Source organism: Cryptotermes secundus, unplaced genomic scaffold (assembly GCF_002891405.2).
Source record: "Cryptotermes secundus unplaced genomic scaffold, Csec_1.0 scaffold797, whole genome shotgun sequence".
Classification (NCBI taxonomy): Eukaryota; Metazoa; Arthropoda; class Insecta; order Blattodea; family Kalotermitidae; genus Cryptotermes; species Cryptotermes secundus.
Window position 1 is genome coordinate 274,498 of NW_019739974.1, and position 25,137 is coordinate 299,634.

Sequence of the window (25,137 nt, forward strand, 5' to 3'; positions counted from 1 at the left end):
AATACAACACAAAGTTCACAAAGATATACATATGCCTGCCGTGAATCTGACAAAATATAAAAAAGGACCCTATATAACAGGTATAAAAGTATTTAATTGTCTCCCTCAGTCAATAAAAATGTTAGTTAATGAGGAGGAAAGTTTTAAATCAGCACTAAAGAGGTTTTTGTATCATCACTCCTTTTACTCTATGAACGAATATTATCAACATGCAAATGAATGAATGAAAAAGATAAATGTAATTGTTTATATTCGTTAATTGAACTTTTAGTATATTTTAATACTGAAATCTTGTGAAATGTATATGTTATGATTGTGTTGTAATCTAATTAATTTTAACTTGAACAATTTCCACTTTTTGTGTTTTGATTATCACTATGTATAATTTCATTTTATGATTGCTCTGTATGCAACTGAGTTCTATTTTATGAACTGTTCTTGTGTATGTTTTCATTTCATTGTGACTTGTTCAAAATCCTAGGCTTCACCAAAAAGGATTTATCAAATTTAAAGAATAAATGAAATGAAATGGGAGATCTGGCTGTTAAGGCAACCAGCTCTAGACTACAAAGTCTCTTCTTTTCCTTTTAGTCACAGACATGACAGCTCTAAGTACCAACCAGCAACCTAGACAATAAGCAATGAAATGACATCCCAGAGGGAAAGGCAGTAAAAGCATGAAGATGACCACTTCTCTCCTCCTATTGGTATCACCAAAGGATGTGTGGAACCTTACCTCCACACCTCTTTCATGTCAGAGAATGTTGTTTAAGTGCTCTGACATCTTTTGTATTATCTATCACCAGGCTCTCTCATCTGTAAGAGCTCAGTCCTTATTTCATGTCTTTGATATCAGTTAAAGATGAACTTGTAAATACTTACTATGTTCACCATTCGCTCCCTGCGTGTCAGACAGCACACATTCAACCAATACTGGTGGGCCTGGATCTACACTTCTTTCCTGAAACCATTCACAAACTATATAGTCTGATAAATTCATTAATTCAGCTTCGCAAAATTGATTAAAATATGAATCAGAGGGCATAATGCTGATAATGTTGGTTGTGTTACTTTATATCAAGTGTTCTTCCTGCCATCTTCATGTTGCATGACTGATGTCAGGGGCATAGGAGAGCAAGTGAACATCAACAGAGGAACAGGAAAATCGTAACTGAAGATCCTGACGTGTGGAAGGTGTGTACGAAAATAGTCCCAAAGGACCTGCTCCCATGGTACTGTCTGTGAGGGAGTTTTTAGCTAGTAAACATCTGTGCTGGAACACCCTCCCTATTCACTGGATCTAGTCCCCAATGACTATTTCTGTTTCTGAAGATAAAGGAAATATTGAAAGGAAGGCATTTTGATGTCCCTGAAGATGTCCGGAGTAATATGACAGAAGCTCTGAAGGCCATTCCACAAAATCAGTTCCAAAATTGTTTTGAAGGGTGGACAAGGTGCTGGCATCAGTACATAGCTGCCCAAGGGGAGTACTTTGAAGGTGACCACAGTGATATTCAGCAATGAGGTATGTAGCACTTACACAGCAATGAATTCACGAACTTTACTGTCAGACCACGAAAGCAGAAGCATCTTAAGAAATCGCATAGAAGCAAACAGTCAGCACTTTCAAACTCTGCCGCAAAACAGGTAAACTACAATTCAGAAAAAAAGCAGGCCATGAATCCTCAGCATCTGCTGTACTGGAAGCTTGCATTATCTGCCAACAGCATCCAGTCTGTTCTTAAATTAGATATCCTGTAGTTACTTCAATCCAAGAATTTCATTCTATTTCACTCCACCTTCACACTTCTGTCCATATCATGTTGCCATTCACAAATAAGATTTACACTTCTGCAGAATTTTGCTTAGTATATAGAAGGAATTTCAGTACCTTCATAATTTACAAGTTTAAAAATAAGAATTCCTTGTAATTATTTATTTTAATATGAACTGGATGACACCATGGTCTAGAAACCCATTCATATAAGGAATTATATTCTCAAATGTTATGAGGAATAAAAATGGACTGGAAGAAACACTTCTTGTATGTGTAACTGAAACTGTGTTAATGATAAACACACACTGATGACATGCTTCTGAGGAAATAATCAGGACTGCAACCCCTTATTCCCACCACCTTTCACCATATCATTTGGAATAAGCCATGTGGAATGCAAAACATTTTCTAATTCCCACTCTACGCTTGCAGCAGTGCAAAATGGTGTGAATATAGTGTAAAATGGTACATTTTTATGTCTTCTTTGCACAAAGTGTACAGAATCAAAGCACACTACACAAAGCACATGAAATAAAAGCACACTCATCAGGTTATATCTGTCTTCTGTAGGTTTCATCCCTGGAAGTATACAATGGATACAGACGAAATTTGGTACTTGAAGTCCACACTAAAGTCACAAGAGAAATTTCACTTTGGTTTATATATGTCAAATATAACTGTAACTTCCAAGTTCAAATTAAACTGGACCAACTGTACCAAAAACTGGATCAAACACTAACTTCTTTCATGACATAAAATAAAAGTCTTATTAACATCTACAACTTAATTTAAAACCCTCTTGACGTGATAAATATTTAACAAAATACAGGGGCTAATAATTTTTGACTATGAATAGTGTCCACAGCTTTAAAACAGGTTTGTATCTGCTACCTAACATACTGCACTACTTGTATGCGGATGCTTTTCTGTTGTTGAAGAAAATTCAGTTCTACAATGACAACAAAATTATAATGAAGTAAAAAATTATTACAAGGAAATTTATTCAGCTGTCATAAAACATTCAAAATTTAAATATTATACCATACAAATAGTGAGAGGATACAGCAACATACATTTCCGATGTTAATATGGGGTAAATGCACAAAGCAGTAACTATACAAATGAACAACATTTTAGAAATACCCTCTTACTTCTTCCAAGAATGAACTGGAATCATGATCTGGTTCTTGCACGCATTCAGGTTTGTGTTCCTCTACATCTAATTCCTCTTCTTTTTTTGTGCCAGGAAATATCATATGAAGTGTAACTTGTGCTTGGGAAGTTATCTCAAAGAAGTCAGAGCACTGATCTAACTTTGCGCAACAATCCAGACAAACTGTCTTAGGCAGTGGATCCTTGGGATACAACTGAAAAAGGGTTGAACTTCTTAACAGGTAGTAATAAAATATTTTGATTACACAAAAAATTGATACACTGATGCGAAAATTCCCATACGATATACGTAATATTAACAACATTGTTAACTTTATTTGTGTAAGATGAAATTTAATTGCATCCTACATCAAAACCTGAATTAAACCTCCATTTAATGATAAATCTTTCTGCACTCGTATATTTAAAACTGGGCCACTGACATAAGTGCCAATTAAAACTAACATGCGCCGCAACAATTATCTGCTTATGGCTTGGATGTAAAGACTGACGCGAACCCGGTCAAATTATTTTGCAACTGAAGGGGTTGAATAACGATCATTCGAAAATTCTATAGCATGGTTATTTTATACCCTTCCCCTAATTCTGAATAAAGTTATGGTAAATAAACATCAAATGTCCAAACTTACAAACCTCTATCTGCAAACATTTCGTAATTTTTGTTTCTAGGCTCAATTTGTGGCCTTCTTCATCATAAATTCCTACAAAGTTATCTTTATTCACAGCACAAAGGCGACATAAATTCACAGCTCCCATATCGTCTCTGAACGAAACTTTATGTTATTGTGCCATTATAAAAACAACATTTTGTGCTCATAACTTTTATTTACACCGCTGCTACATTGATTTATAAATTTCAACGTCCCCTAAAACTATCTTCCCTGACCCTACTAAAACTCCTGAACGCTCACTACGGATCTACGGATCGTTACAGTTGGTATAACTGTGACCATTTTCTCTCCAATTTGAAAAACCAAATGAACGAAAATGGCCGGCATATTACTCTGGAACTTAGATGCCAGAGTTGCTTCTTTTTTTTTTAATTGTTACACGGTGCGCTTGTGAGCGTTGTTGTCGACGTTTCGGAGTTGCATGCTATCTCCAGCTTCAGGGTATGAGTGTTTATGTTGGTGAGGTTCTGTATATCTATGATATACTGCGTCCAGTATCTTCTTCTTCTCCAAGTTCAAGGATTACTGATGATGGTCTTTTCTGGCCTTTATGAATTCCACCTTCTGCATGGCCTTCCAGCAGAAGAAAAGGAATAAACCGCTCCGGAACGCATAGAATGGCCCAAAATTCTATCGGAGAGGAGGGTAGTTTTTCAGGAACCGTATAAAATAAAGTCAATTGTTGGTATTCATATCGTTCAAAGAGGGTTCAAAATTTAGAAAATGTTAATTGCGTAAAAATACGATATCATCTCATAAAACAAAACAAAGAAATTTAAAACAGTAAACATGACACTCCACACTTTGGCCATGTTTTCGTCGTGCTCCATGCCCTCCATGCCATTTGCTCTCTCCTTTTTTTTTTTATTGCTAGTGGGGTGGGACTGAGTCCCTTGTACTGCGGCCACTTCTGGCCCATTGTACCAGCCCCAGATGATAGGTCAGGATGATTGTGGAGCAATTGGTGGAATGAAGATTGCAGGGGAAACCGAAGTACTCCGAGAAAACCTGCCCCAGCGCCACTTTGCCCACCACAAATCCCACTTGACCACACCCGGGATCGAACCCGGGCCGCCGCGGTGGGAAGCCAGCGAGTAACCGCTTGAGCTATGGCGCGGCCTAGAGGGCCTAGAGTCCATAGCGGAATGACGACATCTCAGTACCCTCGACCCAATGTACAAGTATTTTGTAGGGGAGGAGTGACGAAGATGCGGTCAAAGAACCCGCACAGACAAAAGCGTCAAAGGAATCTTTGTTAAAAGGATGCCCTCGTTGAAGTGAGGATGAGTTTCATTTGGAAAAACTCCGTTCGCACTTACGTAAAAAAAACTGGTACCGTATTCAGAGCATTCTTCAAACCGACCGAAATTTCTGGAACTGTCTTCTGGTTTCAACAATCCCGGAATTCACGAATTGACTTTCCTTCATTCAGCTGCAGCCCCTTTACCAACTCCTTAACTTTTACATGCCAGCTCTTTGGATATAAAATGTGAGTCCAGTTAACAAAGTTAGACTCATTGTTGCTAAGAAGCCATTCTTCGATGGACATTTTCACCTGTTTATAAAATGTGTTCAGATTAATAGGAGGATCATTTTTATTAATTTTATATAAAGTTCATCGCCCTAAAAGCTAAGTTTGCTAGCAGGTATAGCGGCGTAACCGTAATAATTTCCTGGGATGGCCATGCATTCTTCGAAGATAAGGACGAGAGCTCTAACATTCACATCCTCCTGGTATAGATTAATCTTTCGATCTTGCAGCTCCAGGCTCAGTTCCGACAATTCCTGGAGAGCGTTGCACATTAACCCCATATCGGAAATAAATTCGGTTGATGTGCTTTTTCTTTGCAGGCCCACATGCATGCATCTATTATTTTTGTCTTTTGGATTACGCGATGAATAACATCTTGCCAGCTCTCAACGGTCTCAATGGTAACCTCTACTAGCCCTGTTTCTACATGCTGGCGTAGCTACCGAACGTTAGAGGTCCTGTTATTTCTAGCCATGCATCCCTTCAACTGACGATAAGGTCGTGCAACGATGTGTGCCACTTTCATCGCACGTTGGTCCACATTACAACTTTTGCACCTCCATCACGGGAGTGTTCAAGTCTCATGAATTCAATTTATACAGATGCCAGGATAAAAATATATTCCAGAATTTCATTCTGCCTCGTACCGGCTTTCCTCCTTCTGAGAAGGAGCTTCTGCGATAAAATGGTGTTGCTTCATAAAAATACGTATGTCCGCCCATCTCTACTGACGCTACTGACCGCTACGGTGTTTAGTGGGTTCAGCGTGTTTTATAATCTCTGATTCCGGATGCGTATTACGGTTTTCGTTATCAGTGTCTGCTATACGCTATAACAGCTTATAACATGACTCAGGTTGCTCAGGTTCAATATTTAGTTCGATTTACATTGATGACATCGATTTAGTTCGTGTAGATGTGTAGGTCTCAAACGTCTCAAACGGTCTGAAAGGTTACGTATCGTTACGTATTCTGCAACGAAGACGGAGGCAGCAGGGGCAGCAGGTTGAACCAAAATGTTGGTACCTGTCTACCGGACTAGACGGCGACACGCAGTCGACCGTAATGTTTATGTAAGGATTGTGTGTGGGTGACGAGCGGTGACGAGTGCGAGACTAGTGTCATAGCCGTCATAGCCTAGGTTTGCTCAGTTTTGTCAGTGGGTTGGAGGGACGGAGGAAGATCAGGAAACCCCAAACATACGTGATTTGAAATATTACATTATTTTATATTTGAACCAAGTTTCCCTTTGTCTTTTCTGCAAATGAAAGGTTCTTTTGCCTCAGCATTCAGAGACTTGTAATGCTGGCGTGAGCTGTTGATTTAGCCATGTACATTTAGAATCTGCAATATTTGGAGACAGTCGAGCATAAAATATATTCTACTCGATTATTTATTGTGCTTTTCGATTCTTCTTTGTTTTAACTATGAGCAAACCGTGCTATTGGAAGAACAATTTTTAAAGCTGTTCAAAAGCTACCAACCCAATTCAGTTCTGTCAGTAATGAGGTAACATTCATAGAAAAACACACGTTTAAAGCATTTCATAAACGTCATAACATAACTGTTTATCTTCCATTTAATTTTAAATGTCCAAGGTGAGCTGAGATAGTGTAGTCGGTATAGTGACTAGCTACAGGCTGGATGACCAAGAGGTCGGAGTTCAAGTCCCGGTAGGGTCAAGAATGTTATATTTTAGCATCCTGTTGCACTGATTCATATCCATGATGTAGCATAGATACACATCAGGGTCAATAATTTTCTCCTCTCCATGTCATCCAGACTGGCTCTGGGGTCCACCCATCCTCCTATCCAATGGGTACTGGGGGCCAAGGCGTGAAGCTGACCATTCACCTCCATCTAGTCCCAAGGTCAAGAAAATGTGGATCTATACGTTCACTCCCACATATGCCTTCATGGTGTAATGCTTTGTTAGTTAAGCACAGGGACAAATTTACCCCTGCACCTCTGTACACTGGAAGGTGTCCACCATGATGGCACCCAAATCACAGGACGTTAATTTTCCTTGAACATCGTCTGCGAGAAACAGGATGTATGCAGCCCATTATGGCATATGCTAGTATACCATGAAGTTACGGGGGTGCTGATGTGGAAAATGTTTCGCATGCTGTAGGACAATTCCCTGTTATTAGCAGGCAGTTGGCTCATCTTCACATTTCCCAGTAATCGATGGTGAGGATATTGCATAGTCAGTTGTTATATCTGTTCCATGTATAGCATGTTCGAGCTCAGCAATCACCACTGGATTATGATAATTGAAAAGCATTTTGTGAATGGCCGCTGCAGCAGGATGGCAGCGTCTCCAACCTTTCTTAGCTGAGATTTGCTGATGAATGAACTGGTTGTAACCATAGTGCTTACATAAGTGTAGAACATGATGGTTATATTTAAGGTATGTAATTAATGGTCTCCCCATACATACAGTTATTCCACTGTTACGGGTGTCTTAGACCATGGCTCTAGTAAGAAGCCTCTCATCCTCACCTCTGTAACTTAAATATTCGTAAATGTTTGTCTTGTAATGTTGGTTTTATACTGCATTTGGTGCCAGTTTCAACCCAGTTTCTTCTTTTACTTCAGATGACAAGTTCACAGAGGTAATCTATTCTGCATGAATCATGGAACAGTTGACTTTCCTTGGTCCTAGAAAAATGCTGGGATAGTACCTTGAAGAAAAGTCACAACCCATTTCCCTCCCACATACCTCCCCGTTCATATTTCATGCTATATAACCAATACAACATTAAATAATCCAGTGGTATTATGTCTGGTGAACGTGGAGGCCAAGGCATTGGACCGTCTTTGCCGATCCATCTTCCTGGAAATATCCTATCTAGGAACGCGGATTTTTCCTGTGGGGTTATGTCAAGAGCAGTGTGTTCCAAACACCAGTTAATGGACTTGATGATCTGAAGACCCATATCAGGAATGCGATCTCAGCTATTCCAGCGGACATGCTCCACAGAACATGGCAAGTGCTCAAATATCTGGATGTTCTCCGTGCTACCAAGGGAGCCCACACCGAGGTCTGCTGAGGTCAGTAAAATACCTCCAGAGTTTCACTATGATCTGCCACAAACCGCATGTGGCTAGCTCAAATGGTTTGCACGCCACAATTTTTCAAAACCCCCAACAAGACTTTGTGGACATATTGTAGATATTATCATGTTTTCTTATATTATAGGGATGGCTGTGTGATGTGATGATAAACCATAGTATCATTTGCTTGGTTAAATTTTATATAATGTGTTTTATAAAGGAAATTTTGACCAGAGTCAACATATATTATAGTATAAGATATCTAGATCGACTATGCGTTTCTTTACAAATTTTTCTTCATTTATTAAGTCTGTTCTTTCTAGTAATTAATTATAGAACCCAGTTTGCTTCGGGGAGCTTCATCAGTTCCAAAACATTATTTCTTTAGGAGATCACCATGCAAGCAAAGCATAAGCTGTGTTTTTTTACTAACATATACAATTTTAGTTCCTTCATTGTTATTTTCAGAACTTGTTACACATATTTAATACTGATATTTGAAGAATTGGACTTGCAAGCTTATCCAGTTTGTATTCTGGTTCAAGGCTCTTGGTCCTGATTATTTGAAAGTGTAGTGTATCATTTCTTGAAAGTTTGCAGACAAATATATAATAAATGCTCTTAATAGAACTTTAAGCCTCAGGCTTAAGAAGTTATGGAAAGTGACATAGGAATGGAAGGTATTCAGTTTCTAATGTTCTGATGATGTATAGATAGCACATCCTCTTCAGGTATACCACTGAGAGGGTGGGAAAGGAGCAGCTTCTGTATGTCCTGTTTTCACATTCCTCAGAATGTTGAAATGATTTGTTTGTGATTGAGCAAGCTATCATATAGCTTTTAGCAAGAATCTCTCCTAACATGGAATGGTGCTTAACTGATTATCTGTTTCAGACTTTCACCAAGGCCAGAAACTGTAAGAATGTTGAAAATAGCAACAAGAGGAAGCAACAGAAGCTATATAAATATGATAGCCAGGAAGGAAATTCTATTTTGGATACATCCTTGGTGAGTAACACATCAAACATGTCTTTATTATTGGAATAGTTAATGATACTTTGCTTTAATAAAAAATTAACCTACAGTGTTACTGTTAGAAAGAGTGAATTTTACAGTTATAGGTACTTGTGCAATGAATGTAAGTTTTGCCCTAACATTTAATACATTTGTTCGTTGACTGAAATTTTATGTTACATCCTCTACCATGGGCTCATGATACCTATTTGGAAATATTCTTCTAAGTTACGCCATGTTGATAGGTACAGAATGTTTTTAAATATAGTTTACATGCTGAATAAATTAATCAGAAAATCCCCAGAGAAATGACTACTGTGGTAGCTTAGGCATATATAAGAGGATAACGTTAAAGGGGTGGTGAAGGTGTGGGTTGGATTCATCTGGCTTAGGGCAGAGACCAGTGGCTGGCCCTTCTGACCATAGTAATAGACCCTGTAATGGACCCTCAGGTACTTAAGGGGCAGGGTACTACTTGATTACCTGAACAGCTGTTAGCTTTTCATGATGAACAGCTCCCTGGAGTTAGTTTATGAATAGATACCAAATACATAAGGCTGCTTTTCTTCATGTAGTCATAAAAATTATCTTCCAGTGGTGCAGCAGATAAGGTAAAATTTCTGAAAGCAATAACCAGGTCAACGGATTATTATTTTATATCATTTATTATTATTTTCTCCAGCCAGAATTTTGGACTTTTCTGTAGTGCATAGATGATAGTTCTGTTTCAGACCAAAGGCCATACAAAATTCTCATATCCTGTATCTTAATTTTAATGAATTTGTTGATATGGTCAATATGAACATGCCTTTGAAAAATTATTGTCCAAGTTCCTGTATTCAAGGTGACCATCAGTTATGTATAAGAATCTTTCTAAGCTGTTTATAACTTCAAATATTTTTTAATTTTGCATTGGCAGTGTGGTTGTGCATATGGTATTTCTGTGTTACATCTTAGTTTCTCCTTTCTTGTATACATAATGTGTGTGTTAGAGAGAGAGAGAAAGACAGTATTGTGATAGTGAAAAAAGATATAAAATGTTTATGGATTTACGTATTTTGAGCTCCTCTGTATATAAAATAATGGTTTTTGGGATGCTGTCTGTAAGTATGGACATGGATGTATGCTTCGTTGGCACCCATATGGAATGAATTCTGTTCATTTTCTGTTTTTAAATGTTCATCTGTCATAAGTTTGTGCCCACTGAACATTTCAAGCTAAAACAGTAGGGGACCTTCAGATGGACCACACAAGATGTCAATTTTTAAAAAAAATGACCATAATGAATGCGATTAAACTTGAGCAGTTTTGGAGACCATCTCCCCAAATAAAACTTTATAGGTCGTATCTTCAGGTAGATAACAGTACACTACCGGAGGCTCAGATGCAAAATGACAATTTTGTCAAAACTGGCATTACCAATTGGGTGGATCTTATTGTTGTTTGACAAAACCTTTAATGTACGGACTTTTAAATTGCTGGCAGACATCTGTGACCGGAATTTAAATGGTGCTAAGTCTTTAATATTGCAGACTTTAAAAAAAACTACATATTTTCTGTTCTATGCAACATAGAAATGCAAACTAAAAACACACTGAAAGACAATAAAATTTTCTACATATACACAAAAGATCAATTTCTACAAATGAAAATTAACTGTGATTATTTTGTCATGAAATGCAAAATGTAATCTTTATTACACATGTTATGAAATTGCAAAGGACATACCCATAATTTTTTCTTTAACCTTGAGACATGGTGATTCACAGTTTATGATACCTCACACTCTGATGCGCGTGTGCCACTTCGCAAAGCAGTCCATGACACACATCACATCATACTTTTTACAATAGAAAAGGGTGGTCCTGCTTTTCTTATTTAGTGAACATACACGGCGTCTTTGTTTCCCTTTGATCGGCCAGTGTTGTGAATGTTTCGCCTCCATTAGACTCGGTTGGGCCCCAGATGAACTTGGCCTCCCCTGAGAAATGCCACTGACCGTGAAATTCGCCTTGTGTGATTGAAGAATCATCTTGGGGAGGGGGAGTTTCCAGCTAAATTGAATAAGTTATGTTGAGTGACAAATCGACACTCTCACCTGTTAGTAATACTTGCAAAATAGTGATGCAAAGTAATTATAATACTAGTCGAAAAGAGTGCCAGTCCGACACTGATACTGCAAGTCACAGTGATGAATATGCCTTTTACTCACAAAGTAATACTGGCTCAGTGGGTTTATACCTCTTCTGAGACACAAAATAAAAATGATATATGAGGGTCAGTCAAAAAGTTCCCAGAATGGTGGTATAGCACTTTAATGGTAGGACATACGGCAACGCTTACCTAATCACCTTCAAAGTAGGACCCTTGTGTGCGCACACACTTGCTCCATCAATCCTGCCATTGTTGGAAGCATCGGTGCAAGGCTTCTTTTGGAATCTTCTGGAGCTCAGCCATCAAATTCGATTTGATGTTCTCCATGGTTGCAAAACATGTCCACTTGAGGCCCATTTTCAGAGTAGGGAACAGCCAAAAGTAACTCAGAGAGAGATCTGGAGAGTATGATGGTTGAGTGATGACAAGAATGTTTCTCTTGGCGAGGAATTGCTGCACAACAAGTGATGTGTGGCTTGGTGCGTTATCGTGATGCAGAAACCACTGTCCCTGCCCCTTGTTGCACCGCATCGCACAACCTCTGCAAAACTTGAATGTAGAAATGGCTAGAAACAGTACCAACTTCTTGCGCCAACTCCGCAATGGTCATTCTTCAATCACATTGAATCAGTTGTCGCACTTTTCCAATCATTTCTTTGGTTCTGGATGTCGAAGGTCTCCCGCTGCACTGGTCATCCTCTAATGTCTCCTGCCCTTTCTTAAACCAGGAAAACCAGTTGTAAACTGCGAATTTCTTTAGTGCAGTATCACCGTAAACTTTCTGCAGGGCCGATAGCATCTCTGAAGCAGATTTTCCCAATTTGCACATGAACTTGATGTTCGCATGATGTTCGAACTGCGACATTGCGCCTAATGACCAACACTCATGTCTAATTCAAATGAAACAGTAACGATACTGCACACTTAAACCTGTCCAGACCTGTTGCGCCTGCGAGCAGACATGCTGAGCTTCCCACCACCACAGTGTATGCACTATCTTATCGCTTGTTCTCTGTCTGCAGGGGAATTCCGGGAACTTTTCGACTGACCTATGTATAAACAAATGTATAACAGTCTGACCCTGACTTTCTAACTGCTAGAGATATATATGACACTCCGACACTGACTTCCTAACTGATAATTTGCTACTGAAAATCAGACCTTAAATACAACACACTTCCTTGAAAGCTCTGGAAGCACTAATCTGTGAGCACAGATGAATATTTATTCCTCAGTTCTCAAAACAAAGCTGGGCTCTATTTGGCTGACCAGGTCATAAACAGTCATATCTAAACATAAATAGTATTGAAACCAGTACCGTAATAAACGATTTCATTGTTCAGAGCTAGCGAATGAGCCAGTGACATGACCTTGTGTGGGTTTGTTTTGGTTTCAAACTCAAGATCAAACTGTCAGCACTCCCAAAGGGAGCACATGCCCTGCCTTATATAAATATAACATTCCGCCACAGCAGGGTGTTATTTGCTGTAGATATATATATATAACATTCGTCCTTAAAGGTTAAACAGCAGACAGCAGTCTGCTAGCAAAAACTGATTTCATTTCTGATGTAGTGTATTTAGGGTCACTGTCATTCTGACTGACTGTTGGCTTCTCACGAAGAGCCCAGCTCTGGAATTTCAATAGTTAGTTATGTTCAGCAAAAATACATGTAAAACTGAAATCCCTGATTGCGTTGGTTGGTTTGGCATGTGGAATGATGGATTATGGAATTGGTAAGACAGTATTCCCAGCTTTTAACAAGATTGTATTTAATGCATGTTTGTAATTGTTTGATTTTTTGTAATGTCATATTTTGTGTTTTTTATTTGCATATAATTTGGTATGTTTTGGGTAGTACAAAGTGGTGATATACATAGAGGAAAAAATTATCAAAGAATTTAACATTGCCAGATAGTTTTAAATTAAAATAAAAAAGTTTAAGTCACTCATGTAATCATAATGCTTGTACAGAAGTATATAAACCAAGCTTTAATATTTGTAGTCCTTAATTCCTTAATTTGGGGGCACACAGTAGTGAAGTTGGTTGAGGCACTATGCTACGAGCCGGAAGGTTGTGGGTTCAAGTCCCAATGAGGTTATTGGATTTTTTCAATTGATCTAATCCTTCCAGCTGCACTATGGCCCTGGGGTCAACTCAGCCTCTAACATAAATGAGTACCAGGAATTAATTAATTAATTTTTGTGGGTAGTACAGTGCGGCCGGCGTGTAAGGCTGACAACCTTACCGCCATCTTTGAGCCAATTGTCTAGATAATGTGGGACCCTCATCTTACAATCCTATGGGCCTACACGGCCTGTTACAAGAATAGCTTTACTTTTTACTTTTTTTTTAATTCCTTAATTTGGTAGTGTACAATAATTTGCAAGCAGTCTTGGTGATGGGTTGTTGGACAATATCTGTATTACTACTGAAATTAATATACTGGTGGCTGGTTTAATGCAAAATCTAAATATCAGTTTTATTTCAGATCAGATAAACATGCTTCAGAAAGTCATATTGGGAGCCTTGTTCATAGCTCTTGGTCAGGGCCAGTTCCAAGGTCCTCCAAGACCTGCTGGTCGTATTCTGGAGCCTCCAGTACCTGTCCTTTGTGCTCAGAGTAAGTGAAAATTATTAGTTCTGTAAGAATGTGCATTGAAATTGGGGGGAGGGGATCATTATGATTAATCCCCCTTTTGTCAGTGCATGACAAGTATCTTTCCCGTTCAGTCGGGTGGGCAGGCGGGCGCGTAAGGCTGACAACTTTACTGCCATCTGTGAACCAATTGTCTAGAAGGTGTGGGAGCCTCAACCTCTGACACCCCTATGGCCCTTCACATCCTGTAATAGGGACAGCTTTACCTTTAAGACCTGGGATAGCGTAGTCTATATAGCAGCTGGCTACAGGCTGGATGACTGAGGGGTCAAGAATTTTCTCTTCCCCAAATTATCGAGACTGGCTCTGGGGTCCAGCAAACTTCCAATCCATTGGGTACTGGGGACACTTTACCCGGGGGGGGGGTGAAGCGGCCGGGGCTTGTAGCTGACCACTCAACTCTAGCTAGTGCCAAAGTCAAGAACATGTGAATTTATATGTCCACTCCCCCATATGCCTTCGTGGCGTAGTGTGTAATTAGTTAAACATGGACAACTTTACCTTTACAGTGTAATGTCATAAGTGTGCATATACTGAAACTGTGTAAAGGAGTCACATGAGGAATATAGGGAAGTATGCTGGGGGAGGTAGGGAGGAATATATGGGCAAGTATGCTGGGGGAGGTAGGGAGGAATATAGGGAAGTATGCTGGAGGAGGTTGGGAGGAATATAGGGAAGTATGCTGGAGGAGGAAGGGATGCATGAAGTATTACAAAACTCTAGATATAAGTTATGAGAAGTCCAGCCATGTCTGGGAATAAGAGGAATTGACAATGATTGAAGTTTCCCAGCAGTTCAGTTGGGTACCAAATATGAGCTATTATTTGAAATAATCTGTATCAGTCAACCCACTGTGTGTTTCCTGTAAGAATTCTTATGATTTCTACGCCATCTTTTGCGTACTAGTAATGGGAATTAGTTTTCTGCAGAGATAATTTTTGTCACATCTTTCATTGTTTCAGTGAACATCTGTGTGTGCAAAGCTGTTGAGTTCATGGTGCAGTCACCAAAACTTGTTTTAGTGTAGGTTTTGTATGTTCATTAATTCATTATTCATTATTAGAGGGGGTGGGTTTCCCCATGCACTTAGACCAGTTATTCATCCATTGTGCGTCCCCCTTTAATTTCTGCTGTCGCCATACCCTTCCAGTACTGGTGCTTGCTATCAGCCCCTTTCTGCCAGCGAGGTCAACCCTCTTCTGGCAGTGGTACCTGATACTTCCCCATCTACCGGAGGCATTGGAAACTACTTGGGCAGGAAACTTTGCCTAATTTTGCTCAGAGGTCTCCTAGAGACATGAGGATCTTTTACATGCCATAAATCTACGACACAGAACCCGCGGCTTAAAGTCCCTCCTGGAGGACTTGTTCCCTGAATTTTTCCACCCTTAAAAATTCCATGACCTCCGCTGGGTTTCAATCCGCGTACCTTGAGTCATGAGGTGGGAACATTACCCCTGGAGGCCGCTTTTTGTATGTTGCTGTACCATAGAAGTTTCCCCCCTGCCCTTGAGAGGACATTTAAAACTTCAATTTTCCATCAGCGTGTATCATGTCCGAGAACAAAGGGAAGCATGCTTTTCATGTAGATGAAAGAAAAGGTGATAATTTGAGTGAGTTTTAGTGTGATGTTTTGTCTAATTGCCATAGAGAATGTGATGGAGAATATGTTAGTGACAAGTTAGTTGAGAGTTGAACTCTGCAAGGAAGGCTGAGGAGATGGTACTATGAGTTCAAGTGTGGAGTGTTAACCAGCTGGCAATGGCTTGGCCATGGAAGCTGAAGAATCTCCACTGTGTTAAATCTGTTGCCAGGATAGGCTGAGGACAGTGGTCTGTGTGTGTGTGTCAGTGAAGTATAGTTCCAAATGGTGTATACAGTGGCCAATCCAATTCACCAATCCATACCTTCTCTGTAGCCACACACTCCTCAAATTGTGACAGTATGTTACTTGACCCAGTTAACTAATATAAAATTAAATTTGATTACAGGAACAATCCATGAGAGAGTTAATGGAAAAGGATATTTTTATTCGTGGAAGGACCCACGTACTGCCACAGTGGAAGAGGATTGGCTGGGTGGTCGCAATTACTGCCGGCAGCGTTGTATGGACCTTGTCAGCCTGGAGACTAGTACTGAGAATGAATTCATCAAGAGGCGTATTGTTGAAGGTAAAGTTAGGAGTATTATACTGATAGTGTGCCCGGTTATAAGTGGATGTCTCCTAAGTGTGAGACTTATGTTCCTGAAAAATGGTACATTGTGGGCCAGTACAGTTCAGGTAGGGGAATGATAGGATATAGAGTGGTCAGCCAAGGTTTGATTCTCTGTTAGGGCATTAGTCTCCCCCTCCCCCAGGGCCTTGCAGCATTCTGAATGTCTCTGATGACCATCCAGATTCCTGTGCAGAGGGTACTGGGATGTCCATCCAGCAGTAAGGGAGATTGAATGAATGCATAAGAGGTAGGTCTAGACCAGCCCTTGCACTGTGACCTTCAGAGATCTATTTTGCACCCCCTTCTGTTTCAGCCCTCCAGCAATCCCATACTTTAAACGAAGTGTACTGTCTTACTTACAGAGGCATCTTGGTAGTCACCTGGCTCCAGAAAGTAGTAACTCAGGTGACAGAATCTTAAGTGAGCTATAGCCTCACAGTTTCATAGGATGTGTGTTGCTGATCCATCTTCATCTAGTCTCAAATAGAACTGTTCGTCAATCCCATTTTGAAGAGGAGTCCTTTCATGTGATAGCGTCCTGTAAGTAGCCCTGTCACCCACTGTAACGGGTTTCTCTTTTAATAGTTCCTTGGTTCTTTTGACATAGGGTCCTTACAGGAATCCATTTGCCTGTTTGAGTTCCAGTAAGAACTCCCAGTATTTTTTAGTCTCTTTTTTCCAGTTCCAGACAGCCTTCTAGGAAATTCCTGCTGGAATTCTGCNATGATAGAGACTAAGAGCTCAAGGAGAAAAGAAAAGACTGATTGGTTGAAGAAATAGTGTAACTAGGTATATACCATATTTGCCCGTCATTCCAGATGGATGTTGGGATAGTGCTTTGAAGTAGGCCATGACTGCTTCCTGTCACATCGTTTCCATTCGCCAGTTTTTGTCACCATCTCATCTTCTGGATGTTACATAAACACACCACCTGGCATTGTAAAATAAACTAAGAACCATATTTTTATTTACATTTACACTGTTAGTGTTCAAACATATATATTTTAAATAATTTTCCAAAGTCGTGGTATAAGCAGCCCACCTTGGTTGTAACATATGTATTTCCCTGATTTTACATTTGTTTAGGCTGCCCCTTAAACTTTAACATAACATACTTTTAAATTTCTGGGAGCCCTCTGCAGCTGGAATTTAAATCGCCCTAATTAATTATCATTGCAAACTTTCAGAAAAAACTACGAATTTTCCGTTCTATGCAACATAGAAATAGAAACTAAAAAACCTGAAAGACAATAAAATGTTCTACATATACACAAAAGAGCAATTTTTACAAACGAAAATTAACTGTAATTATGTTGTCATGAAATGCAAAATATAATCTTTATTATGTTATGAAATTCCAGAGGACTTACCTATAGTTTTTTTTTTCTCCCCAAATTTGAGACTTGGTGATATTGTAAATATAATCACACTATATACAACAATATTTTATTCAGACTGTATGCGAGTTTGAACTGCATCACTTCACAGTTAACGATACCTCACATTCTGTCGCGCGTGCCACTTCTCAAAGCAGTCCTTGACATGCAGTGGTACATCACACTTTTTGCAATAGAAAATGGTGCTCCCGCTTTTCTTATTTAGCGAAACCCACCATGTCTTTGTTTCCCTTTGGTTAGCCAGTGTTGTGAATGTTTCACCTCCAGTCGACTGAGTTGGGCCCCAGATAACCTTGGCCTCCCCCAAGAAACGCCACTGACCGTGATATTCGCCTTGTGCGATTGAAGAATCATCTTGGGGGAGGGGGTTTCCAGCGAAATTGAATAAATTATGTTGATTGACAAAGCGACACTCTCACCTGTTAGTAATACTTGCAAAATAGTGATGCAAAGTAATTATAATACTAGTCAAAAAGAGTGCCAGTCCGACACTCATGCCGAAAGTCACAGTGGCGAAGATGCCTTTTACTCACAGAGTAATACTGGCTTGGTGGGTTTATACCTCTTCCCACACACAAAATAAAAATGATATATAAAGAAATATATGACAGTCTGACTCTGACTTTTTAACTGATAAAGAAATATTAGACAATCCGACACTGACTTCCTGACTGATAATTCGACATTGAAAACCAATCCTTGAATGTGTCACACTTCCTTGAAGGCTCTGGAAGCACTCATATGCAAGCACCGATGAATATTTCCTCACCAGTTCTCAAAACAAAGCTGGGCTATATTTGGCTGACCAGGTCATAAACAGTTGTATCTAAACGTAAATGTAAATAGTATCGAAACCAGTACCGTGATAGATGATTTCATTGTTCAGAGCTAAGGAATGAACCACTGACATGACCTTACGTGGGTTTGTTTTGGTTTCAAACCCAAGAGCAAACTGTCAGCACTCCCAAAGAAAGCACTTGTTCTGCCGCATATAAATATAACATTCAGCCAACGGGATGCTGCTTGCTGCATATATATAATATTCAGCCATTAAAATTGAGGCATCTCTGTACATATGAAGAAAGATGATGTTTAATTTTACCTTCATGTAAATCGAGAGTTATAATTTAGCAATGGAATTAAAATGAAATTTCTTTGACAGATTTTGGTATAGAATGCCAATTCCAGATTGATCAAAACTTGTCTAATGGTTTGGGAGATGAGGCATATTGATGTGTATGATACTCCAATTACACTCCCATTTTGTGAAAGGGATTTGTGAAAATGTATGTTATATGTGCTGAGCTTAAATTATGTATTTCTCCAGTTTGTTCTTATGAAAGTGGAAGTAAATTTAACTGTCCTGTTTTTTCTGGACAATTGGTCATCCTGAGAATTGTACATTGAATACTTGGGCTGTTGTAACATTAGACAGGAAGCAGCGGCAAGAAGAACATACAGATGCGAAAGGATTTTGTGAACTTAATTGTGTATCATAAATAATTGTGTTCGTTTTAATTCCCAGTGTATTGTTATATATGCAAGTGATCATATGTTAACACATTCACATTATTCTTGGTGTAGGCAATGTAAAATATATCTGGACAAGTGGTCGTCTTTGTGACTTCAAGGGTTGCAGCAGACCTGATCTGCAGCCTCTGAATATTAATGGCTGGTTCTGGACTGCAGAACTTAAGAAATTACCTCCCACTAATAATCGTGCACAGAATGACTGGAGTGAAACAGGAGGGTAAGTTGTATATAATGTTCAGAAAGTTGTGACAGTTTTTGACATAATGTTCTGAAAGGACATTAATGTTTCAAATACAATATACATTGTTTATAGTAATGAGGGAAATGGAACTTTTCAGGTTATCAGAATTTAGTGTTGACAGCAGAAAGTAAAGAACTTATTTTATGTATGCTTTGTAATTGTATTCTGATACAATGCAAGCATTTTGATTGTGTAGTATTTTTGCTGTTATCCCCTGCTGCATACATGGAAGCCACATACATGACTTCTCTACCACACTCCATGTTTCTCTGTCTGCTACACTCACACTTAGAATAGACAATTTAATTGTACTCTAGAAAATAGAATTCTTCATAGTCGCCACTAAGAACCTCAAAATCAACACAGAATCCATTGCTTTTAAACACTCTAAATAATTAAAAAGGTTGGAATCCAGAAGATGGAAACAAATTGTCAACATAAATAAATGTTACAAAACTGTAAACTTCAAAGCAGTGTTTGAATTTTGTAATTAGTGTGGTTCATTCTTTATAAGATTCTTTCAGAGGTTGAGATTGAGTAAACAGTGTATTGATCTCTTGTGTCAACATGAATATTTTTGCATGAATGTAAGCCTGAATTTGACATTTAATGCATGAAAACAAAAACATCTATAATACTAGTAAGTTAAAAGGGAAATGAAGCTTGAGTCAGAAGGGCCATATTAACTTGTGGTTTGTTACTGTAAAATAGAAGTTATAATTATACCAAAATGAACTTCACCTGACAGTTTTAAGGAGCACCTCCTATAACAAATTTCAATAATATTCTTCATTACACAGGGCCTATTGGTGATTGCAAAATATTCATGGGTACAAAAGGAAACAGTCTCCCTGCATGGTCTTCATCATTTTGTACATGTGTATGTAGAATGCTTAACAGGTGTAAACTCTGTTTTGTTGTACAGAATTAAGAAACCTCAGCCGGACAACCGAGAGTTTATCCAGCAAAATGGTGCTCCTGAGAACTGTCTAGCTATACTGAACAATTTCTATAATGATGGTGTTCATTGGCATGACGTTGCTTGTCATCATCGGAAACCATTTGTGTGTGAAGACAGTGAATCACTGCTGAAGTATGTTCGTTTTACAAATCCAAATCTGCGTGTATAAACAAGCACCAGAGGCTTTCAACAAGGTATGAATCATCAGGGATGTGTTGTTAACCTTTTATTTATTCCTTTTAGAAAATTCTGGATGGCATATTGAAACATTTTCTTGGTAGAGTAGACTCAGTTATGTGCATTTGTTTATCCACTTTGTGGATTAACATCAAGGATGTGATTAAGTTTTCATTTGTTCGTAACAGTGTGTCATAGCATCCTGTTGCACGTGTATTCCTGTTAGTTATTATCCTTCTCACATGCAACTTGGTTTTTAAAACCTTTAAAAGTTTTAAACCTTAAAATTTCTTTTGCATCACTGATCACACCACATGTTTTGACTAACACCGGTCATCTTCAAGTGACTCTAAAATTGCTGGTGAAACTGCTGTGCTTCAGTCCATAAGTTCAATATTTGGGGTATGTCCTTGTCTGTGATCCCATGTGTCCTATGTTGTTGGGTAGTTCCTTGTATTGTTTCATGTGTAGCCGTTATGAATGTTCATTCATAACAGCTGACTCTAAACTTGTTGATGAAACTGCTACACACAGCTACACATGACACAATAGGAGGACCTACCTATCACCACAGGACACTGGGGCATACCCCAAAAATTGAACTTACGGACTGAAGCACAGCAGTTTCATCAGCAATTTTAGAGTTACTTGAAGATGATCCATGCTGATTGAAACAGTAGTGTGCATACATCAGTGATGCAGAAGAGACTTTAATGTTTAAAACTTTTAAAGGGTTTAAAAAACAAGTTGCATGTGAAGTGGATGATAACTAACAAGAATAAATTTCATTTGTTCCTTTTAGAAAATTTTTGAAGGCATATACGATCTGTGGGACATTGGAACATTTTTCTGGCACAATAGACTCGATTATTTGCATGCAGTTTATCCACTTTGTGGATTAACTGCTTAACCCCTCAGTTCTTGGCTGTAGCATCCCATAATAATTTAAGTGTTGCCTGTCACATCTGTTTCAACAGTATGTGTTAAGTGATCTTTCCAGTGATTTTCAGAGACTACATTAGATTCTCCTTCAGCTCCCTGTTTTGTTATTTTATTGCTTTTCCTGCTTACCAACTTTTGTTTGAAACATATTGTCACTGTTTAATGACCAGTAAGTATTAAATAAAGGATTTTTAGGGTTGAATGCAGTGTGGATGGCAGGTATTCCCATATTTTTTGAGTACCCATTATTTTTAATTACCTGCACTACTGGTGTCCTTTATTAGTGCTGATAATTGAAAGTTCACTTTATAGGATAACTCAAAGCACATACGGTCTGTGTTTTCTTGGATACAGTTGTTTCCTAATGCCTATGTGTGTTCAGTCAAGTAGTTTTAATGGATGGGGACTAAAATTTGAAATTTATGTAAATTCAGGTAAGCTTGTGTTAGTCAGAAATGGTTGATTATACCCAGTAATATGAACATGAAACACTGTTTTTGAGGATGTAAAATAAAATATAATTACTATTTCTTTGCAAAACTACAGCCATGATTGGCCATGATATTATTTGTCAAAATCATATATTTTTGTAACATCAGAAGATGTTTTGATACAAACAGAAAGAGGGAGAATTCACTTAATAGGAATTGTACTAATTGCTCCAGCAACAACAACCACACTAGCAAGATCAATTCTGTTGATGGAAAAGGAAATGCATAAAGTGCCTGAGTCATCAAATCAGACCTGTGTATCAGACACATCCAGTGTTTTGTTTTACTATATGCAGTTGCCCTCTGTGGTAGAGCCAAAAATATAGGTCATTCCTGAATAATTAAAATAAAACTAAAATTATAAAAGAATCAGCAAGCATTCAGTGAGACTTGCATATGTCGATTCTTTGGAGGATAGCACTAGAAGGTTTAACATAACTGTTATTGTCTCAGTTTGAATGAATGTGTACTGCTTGCAAGAAGAGCCCTGTGAGCTGATTGTTTGGAAGGAATGGAAAAGCATACATTACAGACATTCCCCATTAATGATGACGCTGCTGCTGATGACAAGGTTGATGATGATGATGATGATGATAGATGGTCATTTACATTTTAATGTGTATGATGACATGATGCAGTTGATTCACAACACTCCAGTTTAGTCCTGAATACCGCAGGAATGTTTAATTCTGTTTTGAAGTGGATCATACTGAATTACTGCAATGAAAGCAACATTTTAGTTTACATTAAATATAGTGAACAACTAATGAATATTGAACAGTGAAGTGTTTGACTACAGTAAAAATACATGGTAGAGTCATTAAGTTCGTGGAATGTGGTTTTATCGCATCATGTTACAAGGTATTCACATACACTTACGCAGATCCACATCAGCCCTCAAAATAGTTGCTGTTGGCTGCTACGCAAGTCTGCCAACGTTGATATAGCTGTCGAAAACATTGCTGAAACATATTGGCAGTAAATTCCCGTACGACGCTTTGCGGCCATTCCACGAACTTATTGACTGTGGTAGTATAGTCAGCTTCATGTTTAAATACTGACTTAGCTGCTGAATGTAAGGAAGACAGTATCATAGAACATATTGTTACTCTCTTCAGTTCCACTATTTGAGGAGCTTGCGACTGTCCTGAGACAGTTCTCTTTATTTCATATTATGAAAACCTGCTTCTTGAGATCATTTTTAATCAGATCCTGTAATCTCAGTCCTGTTCCCTGAAGAAGTTTTGTTCTGTTTTCTACTTCTTATACCTGAAGTATATGTCTAGCTGACAGTCTTCTTGATTGATCTTTCTTAATAGTAGGAGGACAATAAACTCTGAACTCATTTAAAATCATTGTAGTTTTATTTTTTTAGAAACTGAGAACCAAAACCTGATCCATAAGAAGTATTTTAGTAATAAAGATTTGCAAGAATTGTGTCTAGAAAGAAAGTCCATTTATATTGAAAGTTCTCATGTTGGTTACTTAATTCATTTTTGTAAAGTGCTGTATTAACTACTGACATTATGTAGTGCCAAATGAGGTATGTGACATTAATTATGAATAGTAATTCCAGGGAATGTTGAAAGAAACATTTATGGCCTGTATTAAAATACAGTATTATTTGAGTGTTCTTTACATGTAGTTTTCTGTAAAATTGATTTTTATAATAACAGAATGAATTATGGTATATTTATATAATTAATATGTAAATTTTACTGATTATATTATGTTGATATTTAGTATATTGACATCCATTTTACATAGAATTAGGGTTGCAGCTATGTAAACCAAGGGTGATCGTAGCTATGATTCCAGGTTCCAAAGAAACTAATTTTTCATTAACTATGTTGTATATTGTTTTTTGTTCTTGTAGTTTTACAGTAATGAATGTTAAATTAAATATGAACTGTGCTTTGATGTGATAGTAACATACTACCCTGATTGTAACAGGAAAATCATTAAAACAGTTCAGATATACTGCTCCAGTGTGTCATGCTTGACTTTGAAATCTGGCATAATAATACCAGGTTGGTCTGTGCCAATGATGTGAATCTACTGGATTATATTAGATACCATAAAGAAAAACACACAAATGTTAATTGATGCAAGTAAGGAGGTTGATCTAGAAGTAAACACAGAGAAAACTAAGTATATGTTGCTGTCTCGTCACCAAAATGCAGAGCAAAATCATGACATAACGACAGAAAACAGATGTTTTGAAAATGTGGCACAGTTCAGATATTTGGGCATGACAATAACAAATCAAAACCTGATTCAGGAGGAAATTTACACGAGATTGAAATTCGGTAATGCTTGCTACAATTCAGTCCAGAACCTTTTATCTTCTCATCTGCTGTCCGAAAACATATAAATTAGAATATACGAAACTATAAACTATAACTATAAGGAAGTTTGGAGATAGATGAAGAACTGTGTGCTTGCTTTATAGACTGGCAGAAGGCATTTGACCGTGTAAAGTGGACCAAATTAACGCAGATCCTAAAGGAAACAGGTATCAATTAGCGTGAAAGAAGATTGATTAGTAAATTGTACATGGATCAGAAAGTTAGAGTGAGACTGGACAGAGGGGAGACAAGAAGTGTGAAGATTGGAAGAGGGGTTCGACAAGGATGCTGTTTATCACCAATTTTGTTCAACTTGTACAGTGAATGCCTTACCAAAGAAGCTCTGGACGGGCTTGGAGACTTCAAATTAGGAGGGCAAATTATTCAAACTGTGAAATGTGCAGATGACCTTGAGTTAATGGCTAAGGAAGAAACTGTGCTACAGGGTATGATTGATAGACTAATCAAAATTGGAAGGTGCTATGGCATGGAAATGAATGTGGAAAAAATAAAAGTAATGAAAATTTTGAGACAACCAACCCCAGTCACAATAAAGATAGACCAAAAACAACTGGAGAATGTGAAATGTTTTAAATATTTGGGTAGCTTTTTAACAGATGATGGAAAGTGTACGTGTGAAATTAAATCTAGGATTGCCATGGAAAAGCTGCATTTAGCAAGAAGAAGAATCTTTTTACCAGCAAATTGGACTTAAATTTGAGAAAGAAACTAGTGAAATGCTACATTTGGAGCATTGCTTTGTATGGAGCGGAAAATTGGACACATAGGGCA

General features: G+C 38.2%; 2 protein-coding genes across 20 annotated transcripts in view; one reads left to right on the plus strand and one right to left on the minus strand.

Moving 5' to 3' along the window:
• Positions 1-3,865, minus strand: part of LOC111872230 (zinc finger protein 260) — a 31,707-nt gene extending 27,842 nt beyond the window's left edge. For 2 of the 4 annotated variants that reach the window (XM_023865900.2, XM_023865899.2), the window contains exons 1-3: positions 3,584-3,865; positions 2,929-3,144; positions 883-961 (exon numbers count right to left, since the gene is read on the minus strand). In XM_023865900.2, coding sequence (XP_023721668.1) covers positions 883-961; positions 2,929-3,144; positions 3,584-3,706 — 418 coding nt within the window. In that variant the 5' untranslated portion in view covers positions 3,707-3,865. Of the gene's footprint in view, positions 1-882; positions 962-2,928; positions 3,145-3,579 lie in introns of all 4 variants that reach the window. The other 2 variants (XM_033754614.1, XM_023865901.2) reach the window with 2 other exon arrangements.
• A 2,051-nt stretch (positions 3,866-5,916) lies between these two features.
• Positions 5,917-25,137, plus strand: part of LOC111872231 — a 21,992-nt gene continuing 2,771 nt past the window's right edge. Inside the window, exons 1-8 of one of the 16 annotated variants that reach the window (XM_023865907.2) lie at positions 5,917-6,660; positions 7,390-8,208; positions 9,106-9,219; positions 13,861-14,003; positions 16,031-16,210; positions 19,237-19,402; positions 20,352-20,581; positions 22,451-22,721. In XM_023865907.2, the coding sequence (XP_023721675.1) occupies positions 8,141-8,208; positions 9,106-9,219; positions 13,861-14,003; positions 16,031-16,210; positions 19,237-19,402; positions 20,352-20,556 (876 nt within the window). In that variant the 5' untranslated portion in view covers positions 5,917-6,660; positions 7,390-8,140 and the 3' untranslated portion in view covers positions 20,557-20,581; positions 22,451-22,721. Of the gene's footprint in view, positions 6,661-7,389; positions 8,209-9,105; positions 9,220-13,860; positions 14,004-16,030; positions 16,211-19,236; positions 19,403-20,351; positions 21,073-22,450; positions 22,722-25,137 lie in introns of those variants that run through there. The other 15 variants (XM_023865905.2, XM_023865906.2, XM_033754615.1 and 12 more) reach the window with 15 other exon arrangements.